At 42.5% G+C, this 21,083-nt stretch overlaps 1 protein-coding gene across 6 annotated transcripts in view; it reads right to left on the bottom strand.

Moving 5' to 3' along the window:
* Positions 1-299: 299 nt before the first annotated feature.
* The window catches only part of runx1 (RUNX family transcription factor 1), a 191,867-nt gene continuing 171,083 nt past the window's right edge, over positions 300-21,083 (bottom strand). For all 6 annotated transcript variants that reach the window (XM_067993230.1, XM_067993231.1, XM_067993235.1 and 3 more), the window contains 2 exons: positions 9,882-10,043; positions 300-3,133 (listed from right to left, as the gene is read on the bottom strand). In XM_067993230.1, the coding sequence (XP_067849331.1) occupies positions 2,625-3,133; positions 9,882-10,043 (671 nt within the window). In that variant the 3' untranslated portion in view covers positions 300-2,624. The remainder of the gene's footprint in view (positions 3,134-9,881; positions 10,044-21,083) is intronic.

Genomic DNA, 21,083 nt, shown 5'->3' with positions numbered 1-21,083 from the left:
CCCCATTCCCACTCTTTGCTGGAATCAGATGAGGTATTGAAGTGATTTCCATAACACTCCACATAGCTTCAGTGTTCCTAGGAGAGGGAGGGGAAAAACCAGCAGAGTTCCCAGTCCTAATCAATGCCTTATGTTCCCTACTGCAAAGTGCATACGTATGGGCATTGGGTAAGAAGAGGATTGGGCTCAGCTTCCATGGTCAAGGTACCAGAGAGAAACCATATTCCAACGCGAGCCAGCGCCTTATGGGGGAAGGGAATCAAATACCAGAAAGATAATAAACTGATACAAGTCAATACTTGTCCAACAAACTAATTTATTAGCCAGCCACAATATAACTATGAAATTGTTCAACAAACTTTGGTACAAAGAGTATGAATGTCAATATGTTCATCAGAAAACCTGCAGCAGTCCAGCCGCTCTGGATACCATTCACCGCGGGAGTTATCTGCTGTGCTGGAAAAAAGACGTCTAACAGCCAGGTTGCAGTGAACAGGAAGTGCTTTCTTAATGGGTGTAACACCTACAACATCTAGGTTCGAAAAACAACAGCAAAAACTACAGGATTTTTGCGAATGCAATTGAGAAGTTGTTTGACCAAAAAAAGTGTTAAGTCTTTGAAAGAAAAGTCTGAAGCGGAGTGGTGTCTGTACAATTAATAGCAATGACTAGCTGGAAGATTTCTTTTGAAAAAAAAACTCTTGCTTATTTACAAATATAGATACAATAATGAGCTTGACTCAAGAAACTGATAACATTTTTAGCTCATCAGAATTACGTAAATTATCCAGTCTTTTGTCAACACACTGCATACATATTTAAGACAGCTGACATATCTTAAGGTAGCAAATAGACATAAATGCCCCTTATATATTGTCTTAAAGAATCAATAAGGAACTCTTGGAAACCAAATCTTTAAATAACAAATCCAGCTATTTTGCTGCCTGCAGCCCGAGACCTTCCTAATTTTAATCGTGTTCCAGTCTTTGAAACACTGACTTAAAGTCCTGCTTTCCCATGATCTTTTGTGTTGACCAGCAATTGAAATTATACACTCACAATGTAAATTAAATAACATTCAACCAATTACTATAAAAGCCACGACTTGTTGGCAATTAGGTCCAGTAACCAGAGCAGAACTTAGATGGATTTGAGATCTACTGCCCCTGTGCCTGTCTTCCTCTGGTGTCTGACACGACTGGAGCCATTTGATATTGCAGTGTTGGCTGACCACCTTTCGTCTTTCAAATATATGTTTACAAAGCTTCAGGGTTCACTATGGTCTTAAGTGTCAATCGGCGACCATCTTGAAATGCTTCTTACTCATTTCCACTAGCACTATTACCAGCCATTAGCTGCCGGGACAAACAGAACTTTTAATACATGAGATACCTCTTTGGGCGAACAAACATCTGACTCTGGCAGAAGGAAGGAAAAAAAAAACCCTGACATAAGGGCCAGAAGATTTGTCAACTTCAATGGCATCTTCATTCTGCATCAACACACTTTACAATGCCGTACTGTTTACTCCACCCAAACCTATAAATGCACGTGCAAGATTTAAAGCTCTCAAGTCCACCAAGGTATTTTCCACCACTATAAACATCACTGTAATAATTTACTCTGTACCAAATAGGCTCAGATCAACTTCTCTCAGACAATACGTAAAATTTGCACGTGATTTTCGATGTAATCCTCAATATGCCTAAGTGAGGAGTGCGTCAGCTTGTCCCCACGGATGGAAACGCATTTGTGCGTCTCATCCTGCAGCAAGCATGAATCCCGCTCTCTCCCAAAACCCAGGACACGATAAAGCCTGGTGCTTGTTCTACCTCTCCACCGTGGTCTCCAAATGAGAGGCAGCCATCATTTAATTAAAAAAAAGACGCTTGGAAAACATATAAAAATACATTTTTAATGTTAGTGCTCCTGGTGCATTTCAAGCAATCGCTGCCTGTCTGAATGTAATGAAAGTAAAGTAACTAACACAATCGTCGAAATGAAACATAAAATAACGTCCAGCTTTACTGCATATATTTGCTGCAATGCAAATTTGCCCCATTTCCTTAACAAAAGTGTTTTCTGTCTTTTTTGGCTTTTTTTTTCAAAAAAGAAATTCAATTTAAAAAAAGAAACTATCTGACCTCTTGCATTACTGGCTGCACAGTAGTCAATTCGACTGAAAACTGGAGCGGCAACTTTCTGAGAAAGGAAAACAATGACAGACAAAAAGGTAAGCTGGCTAGTTCCTCCCATCTGAAGGCAAAGACATCAATTTATTTTCTCAGTGCCAATAGCAAGACGGAAAATACAAATCAGGCAAAAATAAAAATAAAACTGTTTTGCTTCATACAAGGTAAGGTGCGAGACAAAAAGATTTTTTTGTCAGTAGATGCAAAACAGCTCAGATGAACCTTAAAGGACGACAAAAACTTTGTTTGACTACACAAACTTGGCAACGGGTAACCAAACAAATGCAATATTTTCCTTTCACACTCAATGATCCCGATCAAAGCTTTCACAGTGTCCACAATGTTCCCAAATCTAATGGGAAGCTTGCACTTGCTTTGTCATCGCTGAAAGGATCTCTAGGCTTTCTGATTTGAGTTGAAGATGATTCACAGTCAATATGGCCTCCACACGGCTTCTTCCAGTCTTCCTGTGGTGCTCATATTTGTTGGGGAGTTGCTATGGCTCCCACCTGCGTCCACCACATCACTTTGATTGGGAAGGTTTGGGTTGAGTAGGCTGGATCCTGTGGATGCATTAGTGCAGGGTGGTAGAATGCGGGGTGGTGACCGGTCTCCCCCCGTCATCATAGAAAACTGGTAGGACCCAGCTGAGGTGCCATAATATAGATGGTAAGGAGAAGAGCTGGTTTGGAAGGGTCCAGCTTGACCTTGGGCAGAACCTGGGTAAGGGGGAGGCAGGTAAGTGTGATAACGCGCTGCAGTTGTCATGGCAGACATGCCAATTCCTATCCCAGCAGTGACTGGAGTGGGCGTGTATGCAAAGGCTCCTGGGTAGTGCATTCGAGGATCTGAGAAGCGACCATCAGAGAGAGAAGGGAGGGCTGAGAATTGACGGTCGATGCCCATTCTTGGGTCGCCAAATGCTGTTAGATCAGAGGCACCTGCAAGGAAATATAGACCCAGTTAGTTCACTGCTGACAATCATTTACATATATTCAGAGTCTGAGACCTAACTGGTAATTTGGTGTAAATCTTATAGCAAGCATGGACATACAAGGTGGTATGTGGTGCCAGGAGACATTCTATGGACTCAAAACTTTCCCATAATGTGCAAGAATGAAAAATATTGCAATTAACCACTCAGCACATCCATGAACAGTGGATATGTGACGAAGAATTGCCCACGAGTTATCCAGACATGCAGGTCTGATCCACAACTACATTTTGGCTCCACTGCGCTGATGCAATCTCATGCATTCTGATTACTGCATAAAAATGTGCAATGGACAGGAAAGCACAGCATCGCAGCGTACCAGAGTAGGTTCATGCATGTGATTGTACTACTGATGTCCCCTATCTCAGCCATACACAGAGTAAATGTCAACAGAGGCCAAGGGTTTCCCAATTGTATGACAAGGGAAGATCAAATGGCGAGACAATCCTGGATCTTCCAATAGTTTAGTTTAGGGTTGATGGCAGAGTCCAACAGGCAGGTCATCCATGTGCATGGTACCAGATGGTATGTGGTGTCAGATGACCAAGGAAAATTAAAGGGGAATGACTTTAAAAGAAGAGTGGGGGGAGGGGGGAAGTGTTGCTAAGAAATACCATGGAAGAGATTATTTCCCTTGACTAAACCTACTAACCAAACTATCAAGTGTGAACATTTTACAGCTGTCTCAGGAGGGATAGAGTGATTTATTTGTGAATGCGGGGAGTCAAACCATGCATGGGAGCGATTTGAATGTGGAAATCACCTCATCAATAGTGGATAAAAAGGATATAGAATGTGTAAAAAAGATTTACAAGGATGATATCAGGTCTGAGAGGTTATACCTATCAGGAAAGATTAAACAGGCTGAGGCTCTTTTCTCTAGAAAAGTGAAGGCTGAGGGGTGACCTGATTGAGGTCTTTAAGTTTATGAAAGGGTTTGATAGGGTAGACATAGAGAAGATATTTCCACTTGTGGGGAAACCAAAACTAGCGGCCATAAATATAAGATAGTCACTAATAAATCCAATGGAGAATTCAGGAGAAACTTCTTTACCCAGAGAGTGGTTAGAATGTGGAACTCGCTACCACAAGGAGTAGTTGAGGCGACTAGCACAAATGTATTTAAGGGGAAGCTAGATAAACACACGAGAGAGAAAGGAATAGAAGGTTATGCTGATAGGTTAGATGAACAGGGATGGGAGGAGGCTTGTGTGGAGGATAAAGATTGGCATAGGCCTGTTGGGCCGAATGGCCTGTTTCTGAGCTGTACATTCTATGTAATTCTATGTAATATGCACAATCAGACAAACCTACACACACAATTCTCTCTTCCCCTCCCCCTGACTGCACAGGTGTGACTAAGGAAAAGAACTCTCTGGGTTCCTATACAGTATTTAATTTCGGATTGCATAACATTGAGTAACATTTAACCTGCACCAACAGCTATCAGTGACTGAGACAAGTTGTCCTTAATGGCTTTGAGAGTTCAATCTTATTATGCTTTAGGTTGCTCGCATTTGGGAAAAAAAACATTGAAAACCTATTGCAGAAAACATTAAAAAAAAAGAAATCAAGCCAAAAAGTCCTTTGGTTTCTTTTCTCAATGTATTGCACTCATCCCAGAAATTCTCTGAAATAAGGACAGGCAAGAGCAAAGGTCTGCAAGATTCTAATAGTGCTGTTTACTTCTCTTAAACAAATCCAAACGTGTTATAGCAGCAGAAAGATCAGCCCTTCGGTTTGCTTTCACTCAGAATCAACTGTGGTACAACAAAGAACTTGTGCAAGAAATGTTAAGGCTGCTTAACTCTGAGTCTCAAATACCTTTTTCAGTTTGCAAAGGTTTTCTCTCACGCAACACAGCATTAACGATTTTCTCTGTGTTTCTAATGTTTATTATTAAGTAGAAGTTAGGAGAAGCACATCGAAGTTGATATTGAAATGTGTGACATTAGTAGCAAATATGATAACACATTTGGAAAAAAAAATCCCCCATCTGTTATCTTAACAATATTATGGGTTTTGTTAAAATAGTGGACAAAGGAGTTTAGTTCAAATGCACTAATCCATTCCTTGCTAATATTGCAGAGTGTGATTTAAAGGTAGTAATTTTAAAAAAAATCCTCCTTCAGTGCTGCTCATGCCACGCACAGTTCCCAATCTAAGTGTCAAAAAGGCCTGCTCTTAGCTCTCCTGCTGACTGCTGGTGAGTGCATACAATTGCATAGAATGTACAGCACAGAAACAGGCCATTCGGCCCAACTGGTCTATGCCAGTGTTTATGCTACAAACGAGCCCCTCAGCCTGGCTAAGGCTGTGACTATTTTTTAAATTGTTCTTGGAACGTGGGCAGCACTGACAAGGTAGTATCTATTGGCCATCCCTAGTTGCATGTAGTGTGGGACTAGAATCACATTTGGGACAGAACAGGTAGGGATGGCAGGTTCATTTGTGTAAACGTTGGAATTTTACAACAATCTGGCAGTTTTCATGGTCATTTTTACTGGTGCCTGCCCACAAATTACTAGATTTATTGGATTTATGGTGGGATTAGAAATGATGAGCTCTAGGCTGCTAGTCCATTACAATGACCACCATGCAACCATATCCAATAGCCACTAGGCTGCCATGAACTATGTAGAATCATAGAATCTTACAGCACAGAAGGAGGCCATTTGGCCCATCGTGCTGTGCCGGCTCTTTAAAAGAGCTGTCCGATTTAGTCCCTCTCCCCAGCTTTTTCCCCATAACCCTGCAAATTAGTCCACTTCAAGTACATGTCCAATTGCCGTTTGAAAGTTCCTACGGAATCTGCTTCCACCACCCTTTCAGGTAGTGTGTTCCAGATCTTAACAACCGTCTGTGAGAAAAAAATTCTCCTAATTTCCCCTCTAGTTCTTTTGCCAATTATTTTAAATCTGTGATCTCTGGTTAGCGACCCACAGAACTGTAGGTCTCAAACTACATTCTAATGCTGACATTGCTTAATTCACAGCGTTTTACAAGCAACCCATTACCTTCACCCTCCTCCCCTGAAAAAAACAACTGCTATCGAGGTACAGTTTAGCTTTAGCTTCAGGAATGCCACTCCAGTCTGCAAAAAGTTAAATCAGGTACACATTCAATTTAGTTTGTTTTATATAATCCGCTGAAGTACAAAGTGACAAAACTGGATGAACCACTTTGTATATTTGCAGTATTTTAGGAGTTTACATTTCCATGCTGTCAGTGCAATTTTGAGACAACTTACTGCACTATGAAACTGAGTGATCAGGTGAGAGGTCCATGTGTGTGTGTGTGAGAATCTGATAATGAATTCTAAATAAAAATTTCCAGCCAGGCTTGGCAACTAACAAATAAAGAGCTGTTACAACCTACATTGCAGTATAAATGAATCTAAAATACATGTTGTTGATACTTAAGGAGATTTGTCATTCTCCATCCCATTATAGTTTCTGGACAGCTCACGGTTGCTTGTTAGCATTGGCTAGCAGCAACGGCATAGATAGAGCTCATTCCAGGTGGATCCTCAGTGATCTCTGCATCTTTCAATGTGGAATTCTCTCATTGTTTCACTGGGACCAACTTGCATATATCTGCACAACTTGTACTGTTTTACCTGCACTCAAAGGATTGAATGCCTTAAGGAACTAGAGGCTGTTTTTCAGCAGCCAGCTGGACAGAATCTCCAGTATGACTCAGATTAATGTGATCCACCGCAACTATGATTTGGCAGGAAGATGAAAATGTTTTTTTCACAGGTGACAAGTCCTGGAGATGTCTGTCAGACAAGGTGTGGCGGCTTTGTGAAAGCAACCAGACTGTTAAAACAGACATAGTGAAACGAGCCAAGCTATGACTTCCTCAACAACGTCTAGCAGGCAGTTGTGGACATAAATGAATCCAGGGTTATCTGAGTTTATTTTTTAATGACAATTGGAAATAAAAGTGAAGATTGTCTTAAATATTAGCGTCTCCTCTGGGCCTGCATAAAGTCTCAGCTACCGAGGAGAGTTTTTTTTTTCCCTTGGGAAAAACCCTATTCTTGTTTTTCCTGTCTCATATTTCACTGAGAGAACCTGTCGCCACCTCTAATCTGAAGGTGCACCATTCCTCTAAAGCTGTTAGTTTTCTACCAATGGTAAATTTTGGAAATTACCTTACAATTCTTGGCTTGATAAGTTCTTGAGATTGCCCACATTATGAAGGGGAGGTACCTCCAAGCAGTGATGAATTGTTTGGAATAGTTGAGTTTGGAGGTGACAAAGATGTGGAGGAAGAAACACTGGAGAATGAGTCACTTCAAGTAGTTCTTGAATACTCTTAGTCCCTGGATTAGGAGCATTGCAGCCTGTGGTCTGACAGCAGCTGGGGAATTGGTGTGTTTTTGAAGGAGAACTATAGATAGGGGCTGAACACAGAATTTCTTGACCAAGTAGCCAATTAAGTCACCTCTCTTTGGAGTCTGCCACCACACACTGGGAGGCTTGTGATGTTGACATCTTCTGTGCCTGTAGTCATTTTCTTCTCATCCTCTCAACCTCTCTGCAGCCTTTGAAACGGTCGACCACACCATCCTCCTCCAACGCCTCTCCTATGTTGTCCAGCTCAGTGGGACTAGCTTCCCTTGGTTCCACTCTTACCTATTCAATTATAGCCAGAGCATCTCCAGCAATGGTTTCTTTTCCTGGCCCTGCAGCATTACCTAACTGGAGTCCCCCAAGGACTTGACCCCTCCTCTTCCTCATCTACATGCTGCCCCTTGCAACATCATCCAAAGACATAGGGTTAGCTTCCACATGTACACAGACGACACCCAGCTGTACCTCTCCACCACCTCTCTCGACCCCTCCACTGTCTCTGTACAGTCTGACTGCTTATCTGACATTTGGTCTTGTATGAGCCGCAATTTCCTCCAGTTAACCACTGGGGAAGACCTAAGTCATTGTCTTTGGCCCCTGGGTCCTATCCACCAATTCCATCTTCCTTCCCAGCCACTGTCTCAGGTTGAAGCAGACTGTTTGCAAGCACGGCATCCTATGTTACCTCAAGCTGAGCTTCCGACCCCATGTACCCCATCACAAAGACCACCTGCTTCCACCTCCATAATATTACATGCCACCGCCTTGCCTCAGCCCAGCTGCTGAAGCTTTCATCCATGCCTTTGTCACCTTCAGACTCGACTATTCCAATGCTCACTTGGCTGGCCTTCTATCCTCAGATAGAAAACTTCAGTTCATCCTGCTGCCTATATCCTATCCCGCAACAAGTCCCGCTCACTCATCACTCCGTCCCTTGCTCACCTACATTGGCTCCCAGTCCCTCAAGGCCTCAAATTTGAAATTCTCATCCTCCTGTTTAAATTCCTTCATGGCCTTGCCCCTTCCTATGTCTGTAACCTCCTTCAGCCCTACAACCACCCTCTCCAGAACTCTTCATTCCTCTGACTCTGGCCTCTTGTGCATCCCCCCATTACCTCACCATTGGTGGTCGTGCCTTCAGTCGTCTAGGCCGCACAGTGGAATTCCTTCCCTAAACCCCTCTGCCTTTCCACCTTCTTTAAGCCCTCCTTAAAGCCCACCTCTCCTCCTAATATCTCCTTCCTTGGCTTGGTGTCCATTTTTGTCTGATTAGGCCTCTGCAAAACGCCGTGGGACATTTTTCTACATTAAAAGATGCTATATAAATGCAAGTTGTTGTTCTCATTGGCTGGCTTTCTCTCCCTGCATCTGTTTACTCAACTGATATTGAAATCTCACTGAAATTAGATACAAACCCACATTTTACCATGCCCTGGTACCTAAAATAGCTGATTATTTTTAAATTCACAGTGCCCCAGAATAGTTCCCTTAAAGGCTGAATATTCAATACATTAATGACAGCAATTGATTCTTCTCCAGCCTGAGAGTGCACATAAACTCCTGTGCAGAAATCTACTTCACAGCCTCAATCTGTCTTCAAACACTTTATTTTTGAAGCATCTGCCCCACACCTCCTCTGATATTTCCATTTGTCACTCTGCAATATGATAATGCTGTATAGTCTTCTTTACAAACTGTGTTTTTTTCTAAGACAAGAAGGATCCAAAACATGCCAACTTTTTGCTGTTATTGATCTAGTAATGGATGAAATTCTTCTGTTAATAAAATGCCTTGTTTGCTCCATTATTAATAACCTGCTAATGATATAGCATTCTCAGAAATTACACTGTCCAAATTTGCACGTCCCTGTCATTTTGTTAGTAGATTGTCAACTAAGAAGAAAAAGGGAGGCTTTCTCCTGTTCCTCATTAAGATGAATTTCACCTCCTTTAATGACCTATTTATCAAAGTCGGTTTCGGACTTAATGACTACTCAGAGGCTGTTTAAATTTAGTTTAGCATTAAGATACTAATTTGTTTCAGTGGAGCTGCAGCATAAATATTATAATAGTTATATGTTTAGATGCGTCTTGATGCTCAGAGCTCATTAGGGTAGTACAAGCAGGTATGGTACATCTGTGCTTTTATAAATAAGTACACACATTTAATCAAACATACATTAGCCAGCCCTCACTCTGATTTAACATGCAACCTGCACTACCTGCAGTAAGCTCATGGGGGCAACCTTGCCCAGGACATTTGTAACCTCTGTCTTTTTCCCAACGGAATGTCACCTAGCCCCTCAGGTTTAATCTCCGAGGACTTGCTGCTCACCTGAAAGCCTGCTGGAAATTTCTGCTGTGATTGTCGGCATCCCACTTGCTCGCCCGGGAGAGATGGGTGTTGCAGGATGAACAGAGGGTGTTGAGATCTGCCCAAGATAGGGGTATGACTGGTCATAGGTCCATGGCGGAGAAGGCTGTATTTGCCTGGCATCTGTGAAAAGAGGGAGAAAAAAAAATGTTGGTTTGCTTTACAACTGAAACCTCAGCAGAAACTTTATTAAAAAAAATCAAGGGGCAAAAACTACTTTAATTGTAACATAGGAATGGCAGCAAATATACCAACATACGCAATTGACGGGCAGGAAAAGACCTGTTGGTCTATCAAGCCTACCCCACACACATGATGGCCAGAGCATCGTGACTAAACATTTCCTCCCTCCCTCTCCCCCTTCCCCCCCACCCCTGCAGCCATGTAATCTCCTGGGAGAGGCAAAAAAAACAGTAAAAAGCCCAGGGCCAATAAGGGAAAAACATCAAGGAAAACATAGAAGTTTTTGTGTTTGACATTTGACACACTTGAAAAGGTCCATTGCCGTAGTTATTTTTAGAAGTTACATACGGTACACCTTTCATTAAACATGGTTTTCTGGTCAATGCATTTCACAGGAATTTATCCACGGCAAAAGAGTGCCTGCCTGAGCTAAACTGCATCAATTCCACTGCAAGAGCCTCACAAATTCCCTAACACATTGATTAGATCTATTTATCCCAGCCAGCAGCATGACTGGCTGTTAACATAACCCAGCTGAAAGCGACCAAGGGCGCTCTGTACTTAACAAAGAGAGGGAGAGGTGAGTCAGATGTGGGCTTATCTGAAAGTTACTCACAGACATTAGAAAATGTGCACTTTGCTTTTTAAAAGAACGCATAAGTCGCCAATGTTCCAGCTTACACAAGGTGCCAACGCAAGTAAATGTCATGTTACAGAATCCCACTTGTTGGTACAAACATCTGTTTTGCCCCAGCACCTGCAGTAATGGTACTTTTACCTCTTGCCAGTGGTAGGGAACCAGGATCACGGCTGTGCAGACAAGGTGGCCCATTTGAGAAAGGGGCGCAGTCTACTTCTGCTCATTCTTACCCAACCACCTTCTCACTCCCCAAGACGTTCTCTCTCTGAAACCTTGACAAAGTCTACATGAGGCCTTTATGTTAAAAACTATCCCATCCTGTCCTAAGCCCAAAGAATTGAAGTTTTCTTTTATATATATATATAAATAAAAAAGTCTCTTTTAATGGAGTTTTCTGCTTGTTCAGATGAGGGCTGTCAATGCTGGGAAATAAACTTTACCAGGTTGGGCAACCATTGTCATCATTAAGCATTTGCAGATCAAGTATAATATGCAGTATAGCCTCTCTACTCTGCCCCCAAAATGTGCCTCCATCCCATCTTCATAAGAACATGCCCGACTGCTTTATATTGAACTTTTCCACTTTCCACACCAACCATTCTTGTGCCAAGTTGTGGGCCATTTTTGTATTGTGGCTTTTTTTTTTGGTCCACTAGGATATATGTTTGGTTTCTCCAAGCTCATTTCATGTAGGATCTTTATATTCAGCAGAGAGAAATGATTTCCACTCTATCAGCCTATTGTGTATTCAAATTCAGAGCTGAAAGGACACTGCCCTAACTCATTGTGCAATCCTACCTCTCATACTTGTTTATTTTAGAAAATAATTGACACTAGGGGCACCCTCATCACACTGCAGTGTTTTTGTACTGAATGTGTGCCACCTCTGATGAAACGGTCCTTTTAATGATCTGATTATATCCTGTGCACTCATTACATCTTTGACATATTCTATGGTTTGATAAGATTTCAATGAAATCAGGCAAGAAAGAACAAAAATCAATACAATTCTAAAAAATCAATTTAATTATACTTTTATCACGCTGTGCCATTTATAAAAGTAGTAATGAAACCATGCTGGTTCTTGTTAATGGAGACAGAGGGGGGAAAATTTGTTCGCGCCCAAAAACAGGCACGCAGGGAACAATCCCTGCGCATGACTGGATAGGCCCGAGGCGCGCCTAATATTGGTCCTTGGGCCTCATCATCATCGAACTGACGAGCTGTGGACGCCTAATGGAGCATCCCCAGGCAACTCGCCGGAGACGAGGCCTCGAAGATCAGGTCGCTGCATCCTCAGGTGAGTCCTAAAAGGGGACTGGAAGAGGGTTGTGACCGGGAGGGAGACGACCGAGAGGGTAGCGGTGGCCAGGATAGAGCAGGGTGGGGTGGGGTGTGGTGGTGGGGGGGGAAGGTGGCGACAATCACGGAGGGAGAGGGTCGGTCACGATCATGGGGGGAGCGGGTGGAATTCGTAATCGGGGAGGAGGGGTGGGGGGTTCCCTGCTCCTCCTGGCTCCACATTCAGGTACAGTATTCTTAACAAACTTACCTTTTTAGTAGCTGCCTGCAGAGGTCCCTTTAAGGGCTACATGTTTTCCTGAATGTAGCTGGTGCTGGCAACGTCTGCCTCAGGGCAAACCAATATTACAGAGGGGGCCTCAAATAGGCGTTAAGAGCCCTCACTTGCATATGCAGCGGGCCTAATGCCTGTTTCAGCTGCGGGCCCTGGACACCTGTTTTTTTGCCTATACTAATATGGCAGGCAGTGGACTTCTAGCTCTTAATGAGCTTGCGTTTCCTGCCCGCCATATTGGAGGCCTAGGTGCCTGTTTAGTGTCCGATAAACTGGTGCAGCACCATTGAATTTCCAGGCCAGAGTCTCCATCTGAGTGAACAGCTTCAGGCTGGTTGCTCTCACCCTTGGGTGCACTGGCATTAGACAGGAGCATAGTATAGGAGCAGGAGTAGGCCATTCAATAAGATCGTGGCTGATCTTCTACCCCTCAACTCCACTTTCCTACCCCAATCCCCATATCCCTTGATTCCCTTAGTGTCCAAAAATCTATCGCTCTCAGTTTTGAATATACTCAATGACTCAGCATCCACAACCCCCCGAGGTAGAGAATTCTAAAGAAATTCTTCCTCATCTCAGTCCTAAATGGCCGACCCCTTATCCTGAGAATATGACGTCTGATATATTCGTCCAAGCAAAGACTACTGAAAATTTTAAAAACACCACTTTCTGCCAAAATAGATACATAAATCTGCTTGGAATGAACAATTTAATGCTTGTAATCCAGTAAAGTACCACACCTAGATTCTGGCATACAGAATGGCTGAACAGACCCAAATAAACATTCTCAGGAGCTGTGTGAGAATATATCTATTTGGTTCCTCCTAATATTGGCTCTTATCAGAGCTCTGTTAAAATACACTGGCATACTGAATTAGTCTTATGCCAAATGTACAGAGTGTACACCAAAATACCTCAATCAGAGCTTCTGGTTGCCAAAAAAAGTACAGGATTTTGAATCTCGACCTAAATTCTCAAGAGTCTCACCTAACACATACAGGCGTCAAATGGAATATTTTAATGGTTTATACTGAAGATAAGCAGCGGAGACTCAGAATTTGTACAATTTTGCATCAAAGGGGCTCAGTTCTTGAAGCGTTAAGAGAATGAACTAAAAATCAGGAGTGCGGGGCTCCTAAGCCCGCCAGTCTTATTGTAGGATCGGAGAGATGTATAACGGGCGGTTGAATTGATTTGGCTGTTTTACATTATTGTCTAAAGTCAAAATTACGCCCAGGATTTTTTTCCTTTATCCCCAACTTTTGTACTGCATTTCTCCTAGTGTTGCTTGTTTCCTCTTCAATTCCCTCCTCAATCCCTCGGGCCTTACTTAAATAGAGGCTAACAATGAAGATTAGATTTTCTGATTAGCATTATTTCAATGTTGGCGTTAAACGGTTTAAAATAAATGTGCTAAAGCTGGCGTTCAAATAACACCACTTGGAATATCTAGGCTGATTTAGATCCCACAAGTGGACTGATCTGATGACCCACAATCAATGAATTTATGAGCTATATCCATTGTTACATGTGGGAAACAGATCATATCTGTACCATTGGTCAGGTATTCTGTTTAAAGCACATAGTACTGATTTTCCTGACCTCTGTCCAGTTCCTCAAGTGAAAAGGACAGGAAAATGTGTCGGAAGCCCTAAATCTGCGCCCTTTTTACACTGCCCCAGGATTTCTGGGGCTTTCCTGCAGGGGCCGAGCTTGGCCTGCACTTGCAGCAGGCACAGGCCCAACAGAGCTATGTTAATGAGGATGTAAGGAGTGTTTCCAGCCCTCCACCTCACTTTCCCCATGCGACTGTTTGCTGAACGCCCCATGGCAGGGACGTGGCAGGAACATGGTGCTGTGGACAGCACCGACTGCAGGGTCTGCGGGGATCCTTGGGACAGGCCAAAAACTTTAAGGGCTGTGTAATTTTGATGGTTTTTACCTAACCACCTTCCCCTCACCTCCACAACCCAGCATGTTGAAGTCTTATTGAGTCCTTCACGCTGCTGATGGAGCTTGGCACCCAGGAGGTCCCACTCTCCGAGGCCCAACACCCAACTTTAAGCCTGAGAGGCCGGCAGCTGTGCCTCATTTTCTGCCCTTTCAACTGGTGCCGGCCCCAGGCATGTAAATGGCCCTGGGCAGGATACGTTGGTGCTTCCATCCAGCACAGGATGGGTGAGAAACAGGAGAATGTGTGGACATACTAGATAAATATTGAAAATTTTAAGATCAAAACGAACATGTTTTCTTTTTAAGCAAGGCCTACACTGTGTGGGTTGCAGACACTGTGTGGGTGATGTCGTTGTAGACTGATTTCCTCATTGTGCCATCAATTCTTGAGGAGGCGATCTCCAAGAAATATGAAAAATATTTGATGGTGACTTTGTCACCATTTGTGGTTAAATACCATTGACATTAAATTAACAGCACCCACAATTTTAATGAGAGAGTGTAGTAATCTTAAAAGATTATTAGGTAACAGAACAGAAGTCACTAAACCATTGGTTTAGGCACAGGCAAGATTATGACTGATTCACTGATAATAATGGAAGGACAAGTCATATTTACGTCTTCAACTGTAGGGGAAAGCCTATTGCAAACCACCTCGATTTAGTTGTGTACAACCTGGAAGATTTGTAGTCTGGGGGAAAGAAAATGTTGCATTTATATACATCTACAATGCTTTATCACATCTCTCAGAAACATTCAAAAGGGTTCATGTACAATGAATTACTTTGAAATACAGTGACTGTTGGCGGCCATTTTGTGCTCAAGAGTCTTCATGCAGCAATGAGGCGATTGACCAATTAATCTATTTCTGGGGTAAGAAAGAATGTTGGCCAGAATAATGAAAGGGAATCAGGACACTTGCAAACACCATATTTGAGAACCGATGGCACCATGAGGAAAACACCAGTTGCATTCAAATAGATTTTCTTTGTACAGCAGAACCTATGTTCAAGACTCCTCATTGGAAAGATCACTTCACTACAGTGATCTCTCCCATCTTTCTGATGAGACATTAAACTGAGGTCCTCTATCTGCTCTGGTGGATGCAAAAGATACCATGCCATTATTTGTAAAAGAGTAAGGGAATTCTCCCAGAATCTTGGTCAAACATTTGTCTCTCAACCAACATCACCAAAACAGATTAACTGGTCATTTACGTCATTGTTGTTTGTAGGACCTTGCTGTGTGAAAATTAGCTGCTGCATTTGCCTACATTACAACAGTGACTACATTTCAAGAGTAATTAATTGGCTGAGAAGCCTTTCAGATGTCCTGAGCATGTGAAAGGGGCCATATTAAAGCAAGATTTTTCTTTCTTATTTTAGTCACAACAGTGACCATGAATTGGATTTAAATCTTTACTCGGAGCCCAAATGTCTATAAGCATCAGGCCAGTCCATCCCACGGGTTGTCCACTGTGTATGTACAAAACTGTTTTACTAGTCTCTTGTCAATTGAAATATGCCTTGAAATTATGCTGTGGGACACATTTGTCTGAAATACCTCTCCTCAGTATTTTAGTGTAGTCATTAACCCAATTACAATAAATGAGTAAATGCCTCCATTAAAATAGAGGGGAGAGAATTTTTAGGTGAGTATGTTAAGTGTTTATGCATTAGCATCCCACAAGGCAATCTCAGACCCAAAATATTTACGGTGTAAATTGACAGAATTGCCCTCAGGTGTAGGAATCCACTCCCTCTGTTCTCTCTATCTCACACACACATACACACATGTAGTTCTATGGACACGAGAAACTCTCCAATCTATATTCTCACATCTGAGCAAAAGCTCTCCAATTTGTACAACAAATATTGAAAGATTGATTGGTGTTGAACCATCCCATTAACCTCACTCACTCTACAGTTGAGTGGCACAGTACGTTACTTAGGAACAGGAGTAGGCCATTCAACCCCTCAAGACTGTTCTGCAATTCAATTAGATCATGGTTGACCTGTACATGGTTGATGTTGGGGGGGGGGGGGGGGAGGGGGGTTAAATTGGTAAATATGTGAAACCCGAGCCCAACCCGCCAAGAACGCACCTACTTTTGGTTTAACCACGGCAGGTTTGGGGGCGTCCGAGTAACACACACTGGAAAGGCGGGTCCGTCAATATAATATTTAAATGAAGGTCCGTTTCTCAGATTTTGGGAGCCATTTGAATTTAACGGCTGCGACTGGGTTTCCAAGGGCTTGGGAAACCCGGCAGCTAAAGGGTGGCGGGAGCTGACAGATCCAGCAGCTAAGTGCTTTTCCAGCACTGCTTGTGGGCCAGGAGAAGCAGGAGTGCGTCCCCCCTGCCCCTCAAGCAAATCTTCTGCCGTGATCTGCCTCCCTCTCTGGAATTGGCTGACCCCCCCCCCCCCACCATAATCTTCAGACGCCCCTGCGATCGGCCGACCCCCCCACCCCCGCGATCTCGTCCTCCCTCCTCACTTCCACGCTCTGAGCCTCCCCCTTCCCCCCACCAACCCTCGATCTTCTCCGATTGCTGGCGTCCGTCCCCAGTAGCAGCCTTCTACTGCTGGCTTTCCAGCCCAGCAGCCGGCCAGTCTCTCAATTTGACCGGCTGCCGGTGTAAAAATTGCCGTTAAATTCAGAAGGACCTCCGCCTTCCCGGGATTTCCGGGTTTCCCAGCCGCAGACATGCGTCCCCGCTCCCTCCCCGCCTCCCCGTAAATATTGGGGCTATTGAGTGTCAATTTATGAATGGAAACCCAACATTGCACACGTCTGCAATTTTGGTGACAACAAATGCATGAATTGGGAAGCGCCATGATGTCCTGTTCCAGAAAGCATTGTCTACAGCCCCAAACCCTGATTTCATCTCACATGCATTTTGTGAACACTTCTGAGATAGGGTCAAATGTTAAAGGCTGCTGCATTCATTAGTCCTCATATAAGCTCAAGAGCATGTGAAAATTAGGAAAAGGAAGAGGATCAGTTTGCTCATAGCATTTCCTACATCCCCATCAAGCTTCTAAAACCTCCCTCCTCTGAGAGATCTGCCCCCATATTATCAAACAAGTTATCTCAAGTCAATTAGTGAGAATTGCACTCTCTGTTTTTATAGCTCTGTTGGTACTTGAGTCCAGTTCAGGGCAGGCTTTGCAATCATCCCATCATGACACTATTTAAATGCTGACGCATGTGGACATGGAACAGGCTCTGCGTGTTTATTCCTATAGCTGCACGTATTAGGCAAAGGAAGCACAGAATTCAACGGCAGCCTACAGGACCCACCAAAATGTGTATCTCTGGATAGCGTTTGGCTGGCTGAAGTTGGATTCTTTAAAGAGTTTTTTCAATGGTAGGAGTACCACACACCTGCCATCAACAGCACTCTCTCAATGTAAAAGTTCCCTAAGATTCACTCACGTGATTCTCCTACCTGCCCCAAGGCAAAGAGCAGAATATAGCCCATGTTTTGCCTCATGCTCATTTTTTTTTACAGGCCTGTGAATAAAGCCAAGGACTGATCTACACCTCACTGCTATCAGCTTCTACTAAATGCAGTGACTAAAATAATAATTTGATGATGAAATCCTTGGATTAACAGTAGGTGCTGTATACCTTTATAATTGCTTTTCAAATCCATCTAATTTAGATTCACAAAAGGGAAACTGAGTCTTTCATTCATAATTGAATGTTTGTTTATCCCTCTAACTTTAATTCAGTCCGTTTGTTGCAGGTTTCAGATATTACACAACGTTATAAGAAGTTTACCTCAAAATTTAGTACCAGTTTCCTTATAATTTTTTTAAAATTCCCTTTTACTTTTTTTTTTACTTTTCCAAATGGTACAAATATGACCCCCACATCACAGACAGCTAACAAGACGCTCATTGTCTCAGACAGGTGTTAGGTTTGAGTTGATTCAGAGCCAAGACACAGATCTCAGCCAAATCTCTGAGCTAAAACATGCACCAACCATCCGGTGCTGTTGCTGCAGCCAGCCAGAGACTCAACAATTTAAAGCTTAACACACACACATAAATCAGACAGAGATGGTACCAGCCAACAGACAGCTTCTTGGGCAAATGCCTGCAGACTGTCTGTAAAAGTCAGACCATGCCTGTTTGGTTTCTCCCCTCCTACCAAGTTAAGTCAACCCCCTCTGAGCCTAATAGTAAATTACACTGAATGAAATAAGAGACTGCAAATCTACACACAAGGTTTTTCTAAATTTCTGATATAAAACATTTTTTAAAAATGACATTGATCAGCTTTCTGCTTTTTCACTGTACATTGGACATCTACGGGTTCCATCTCCTTTTTGTTTTTCTCTGTTTTGCTCACAATCCTTCTATAAAGCTTAGATTGTAAGTTAAAATAAGTAAACATTACTAACTAAAGAAATGGTCTTCACAGAATCTGCAAAATAAACTACTAAACAGTCTAAAGATTACGGCCCCGAAAGTACATCCTGGGATATTGGCATGGAATGATTAAACTTGTTTGTCTGAAATTCCTCACGCTGTTATTTTAGTGGAGGTGTTAACCCATTTAAAATAAATTGGTTAATGGCTCTGCTGAAATAGTGGAGAAGAATTGCAGACGAACATATTAAATATTTGTGCACTAGAATTCCAGGGGTAATTTCAGGGCCTGTTTTTTTTTTAGTTTGAATCTTTGGTTTAAGATGCACAGCACAATCTGTAAATGTCAAACACATTTAAACATCAACTTTTGCAAGAGAAAATGAACCTTGAAAATGTACCATCGATGGACGTTAGGTACAGTAATATTGGGAGTGGAGAAGTTGGTTACAGTAGATCCTCAGTTATACAGAGACTTGAGGGTTGGAAGGGGTGTCTGTGAAAGAAAGACTTGCATTCATATAGCTCCTTTCACGACCTCAGGATGTTCCAAAGTGCTTTACAGCCAATTAAGTACTTTTGAAGTGTAGTCAGTATTGTAGTGTAGGGAAATGCGGCAACCAATTTGTGCACAACAAGGTCCCACAAACAGCAACGAGATAATGACCAGATGATCTGTTTTTAGGCGCTGGTTGAGCGATAAATATTGGCTAGAACACCAGGGAGAACTCTTCTATTCTTCTTGGCCATAGGATCTTTTACACCCACCTGAGAGGGCAGACGGAGCTGTGGTTTTAACATCTCACCCGAAAGAAGGAACCTCTGACAGTGCAGTGCTCCCTCAGTACTGCACTGGAGTGTTAGTCTGGATTATGTACTCGAGTTTCTGGAGTGGGACTTGAATCTACAACCTTCTGACTCAAAGACAAGAGTGCTACCATTGAGCCACGGCTACACAGGCTGAAGTGTTGGTATATATGGCACAGAGAAAGGATTAAAAATATTTTCAAGTTACCTTCATGGTTCAGTGGATAAATAAACTGTATGGTGTGGTACTAAGCCATACAGACCATAAGATCCCAGTTTCAATTTCTGGTACTGTGTTGAGTTAACTGAACTCAGTCAGCACAGCAGCAGGGTGCTACAATTTGGCGTCAACACTCATCTCTTAGCCAGCATTCACAGCCCTGATCATAATCCAAACTTCTGCTGGGAAGTGGGCATGTGGACAGGATTAGGCTCGGCTATGATGTCCTCCATGGTAAAATGGCCTGCTGACACTCACTGTCCAGTCCGATACTTGAAGAATGAACACTTGGGAGTGGTATCAGAGGACTGCCAGGACCAGCGGAGCCACACCTCGACAAAAGTTAGCTCCTTCAGGAGATAAGGGGAGAAAAAAATTGGGAAGAAAACTATTTCTGAAGCCAGCATGATTTCAGATACAGTAAATGTCCAAACCTATCAAAGGAACAATATGCAGGACAGTGCAGTATGCATTAAAATACAGTGCAATATTGTACATTGCTATGAAAGCTTATTGAAAGACAAAATGCTCTTTGTTACACTGAATTTCCCGTAACTCTGAAGTTTATAATGTACTACAATGTTACAATGTGATTATTTTTCAACCATAAGTATATTTGCAAGACTGGTAGAAGTAGTTTGCTTCAGTTTAGCTAGCTGTTGCAAGTCCATTCATAAAAGACAATAACAGTTTGACAATAAATCTGTTTCCTTTAGTCTTTTTACATATGATTTAAATTATCCAATTTGAATGCAGTACAGCGAATAACTTTGCTTCAAAAACTGCTCTTTCCGGTTCAAACAGAAAAAAAAATCCCTAAAGATAAAATCTGAGTGTTTTTATTAAGGCATTTTTAAAATATTTTTTAAAACTCAAAACATATTGAGGCTGAATAAGTAAAAGAAAAAAAAGGTGTGAACTTTTCCTTGTTAAAATTTTTAAAAATTGTTATTTCCAACTTTCCCCATCTCTCCTAAAAGTGCTGGCTCTTGTTGGTTTATGATTCGATGGGTGCCAGCAGCCCTGTGGTACCGTGCCCAAGTGGCCATTCTTTACATGTCAAGGTAAATATGGATGAGAAAGTCCATTTGGCCTAGCTTAGCTCATTCATCTTGAAAAAAATTCTACCATTCCCACCCCCAACACAGCATCCATAGAGGTTTACAGCACAGAAGGAGGCCATTCGGCCCATTGCGTCAGTGACGGCTCTTTGCCTCAACAATCTAAAACAAATCCCACTGTCCTGTTTGCTCCCCATAGCCCTGTGTCTGCCTCTGCTTCAAATGTTTATCTGCCCTTCCCTTAAAAGATGTAAAGATCTTTGCTTAGTTTCTCCCAGTGGCAAGGCAGTCTATGCTCTAACAAATCTCTGGATAAAGAATTTTCTCCTAACCTCACTCCTC

This window comes from Heptranchias perlo, chromosome 11 (assembly GCF_035084215.1).
Source record: "Heptranchias perlo isolate sHepPer1 chromosome 11, sHepPer1.hap1, whole genome shotgun sequence".
Taxonomy (NCBI): domain Eukaryota; kingdom Metazoa; phylum Chordata; class Chondrichthyes; order Hexanchiformes; family Hexanchidae; genus Heptranchias; species Heptranchias perlo.
Note: the sequence above shows the minus strand (reverse complement) of the source record. Positions and strands in the feature narration are given on the sequence as shown.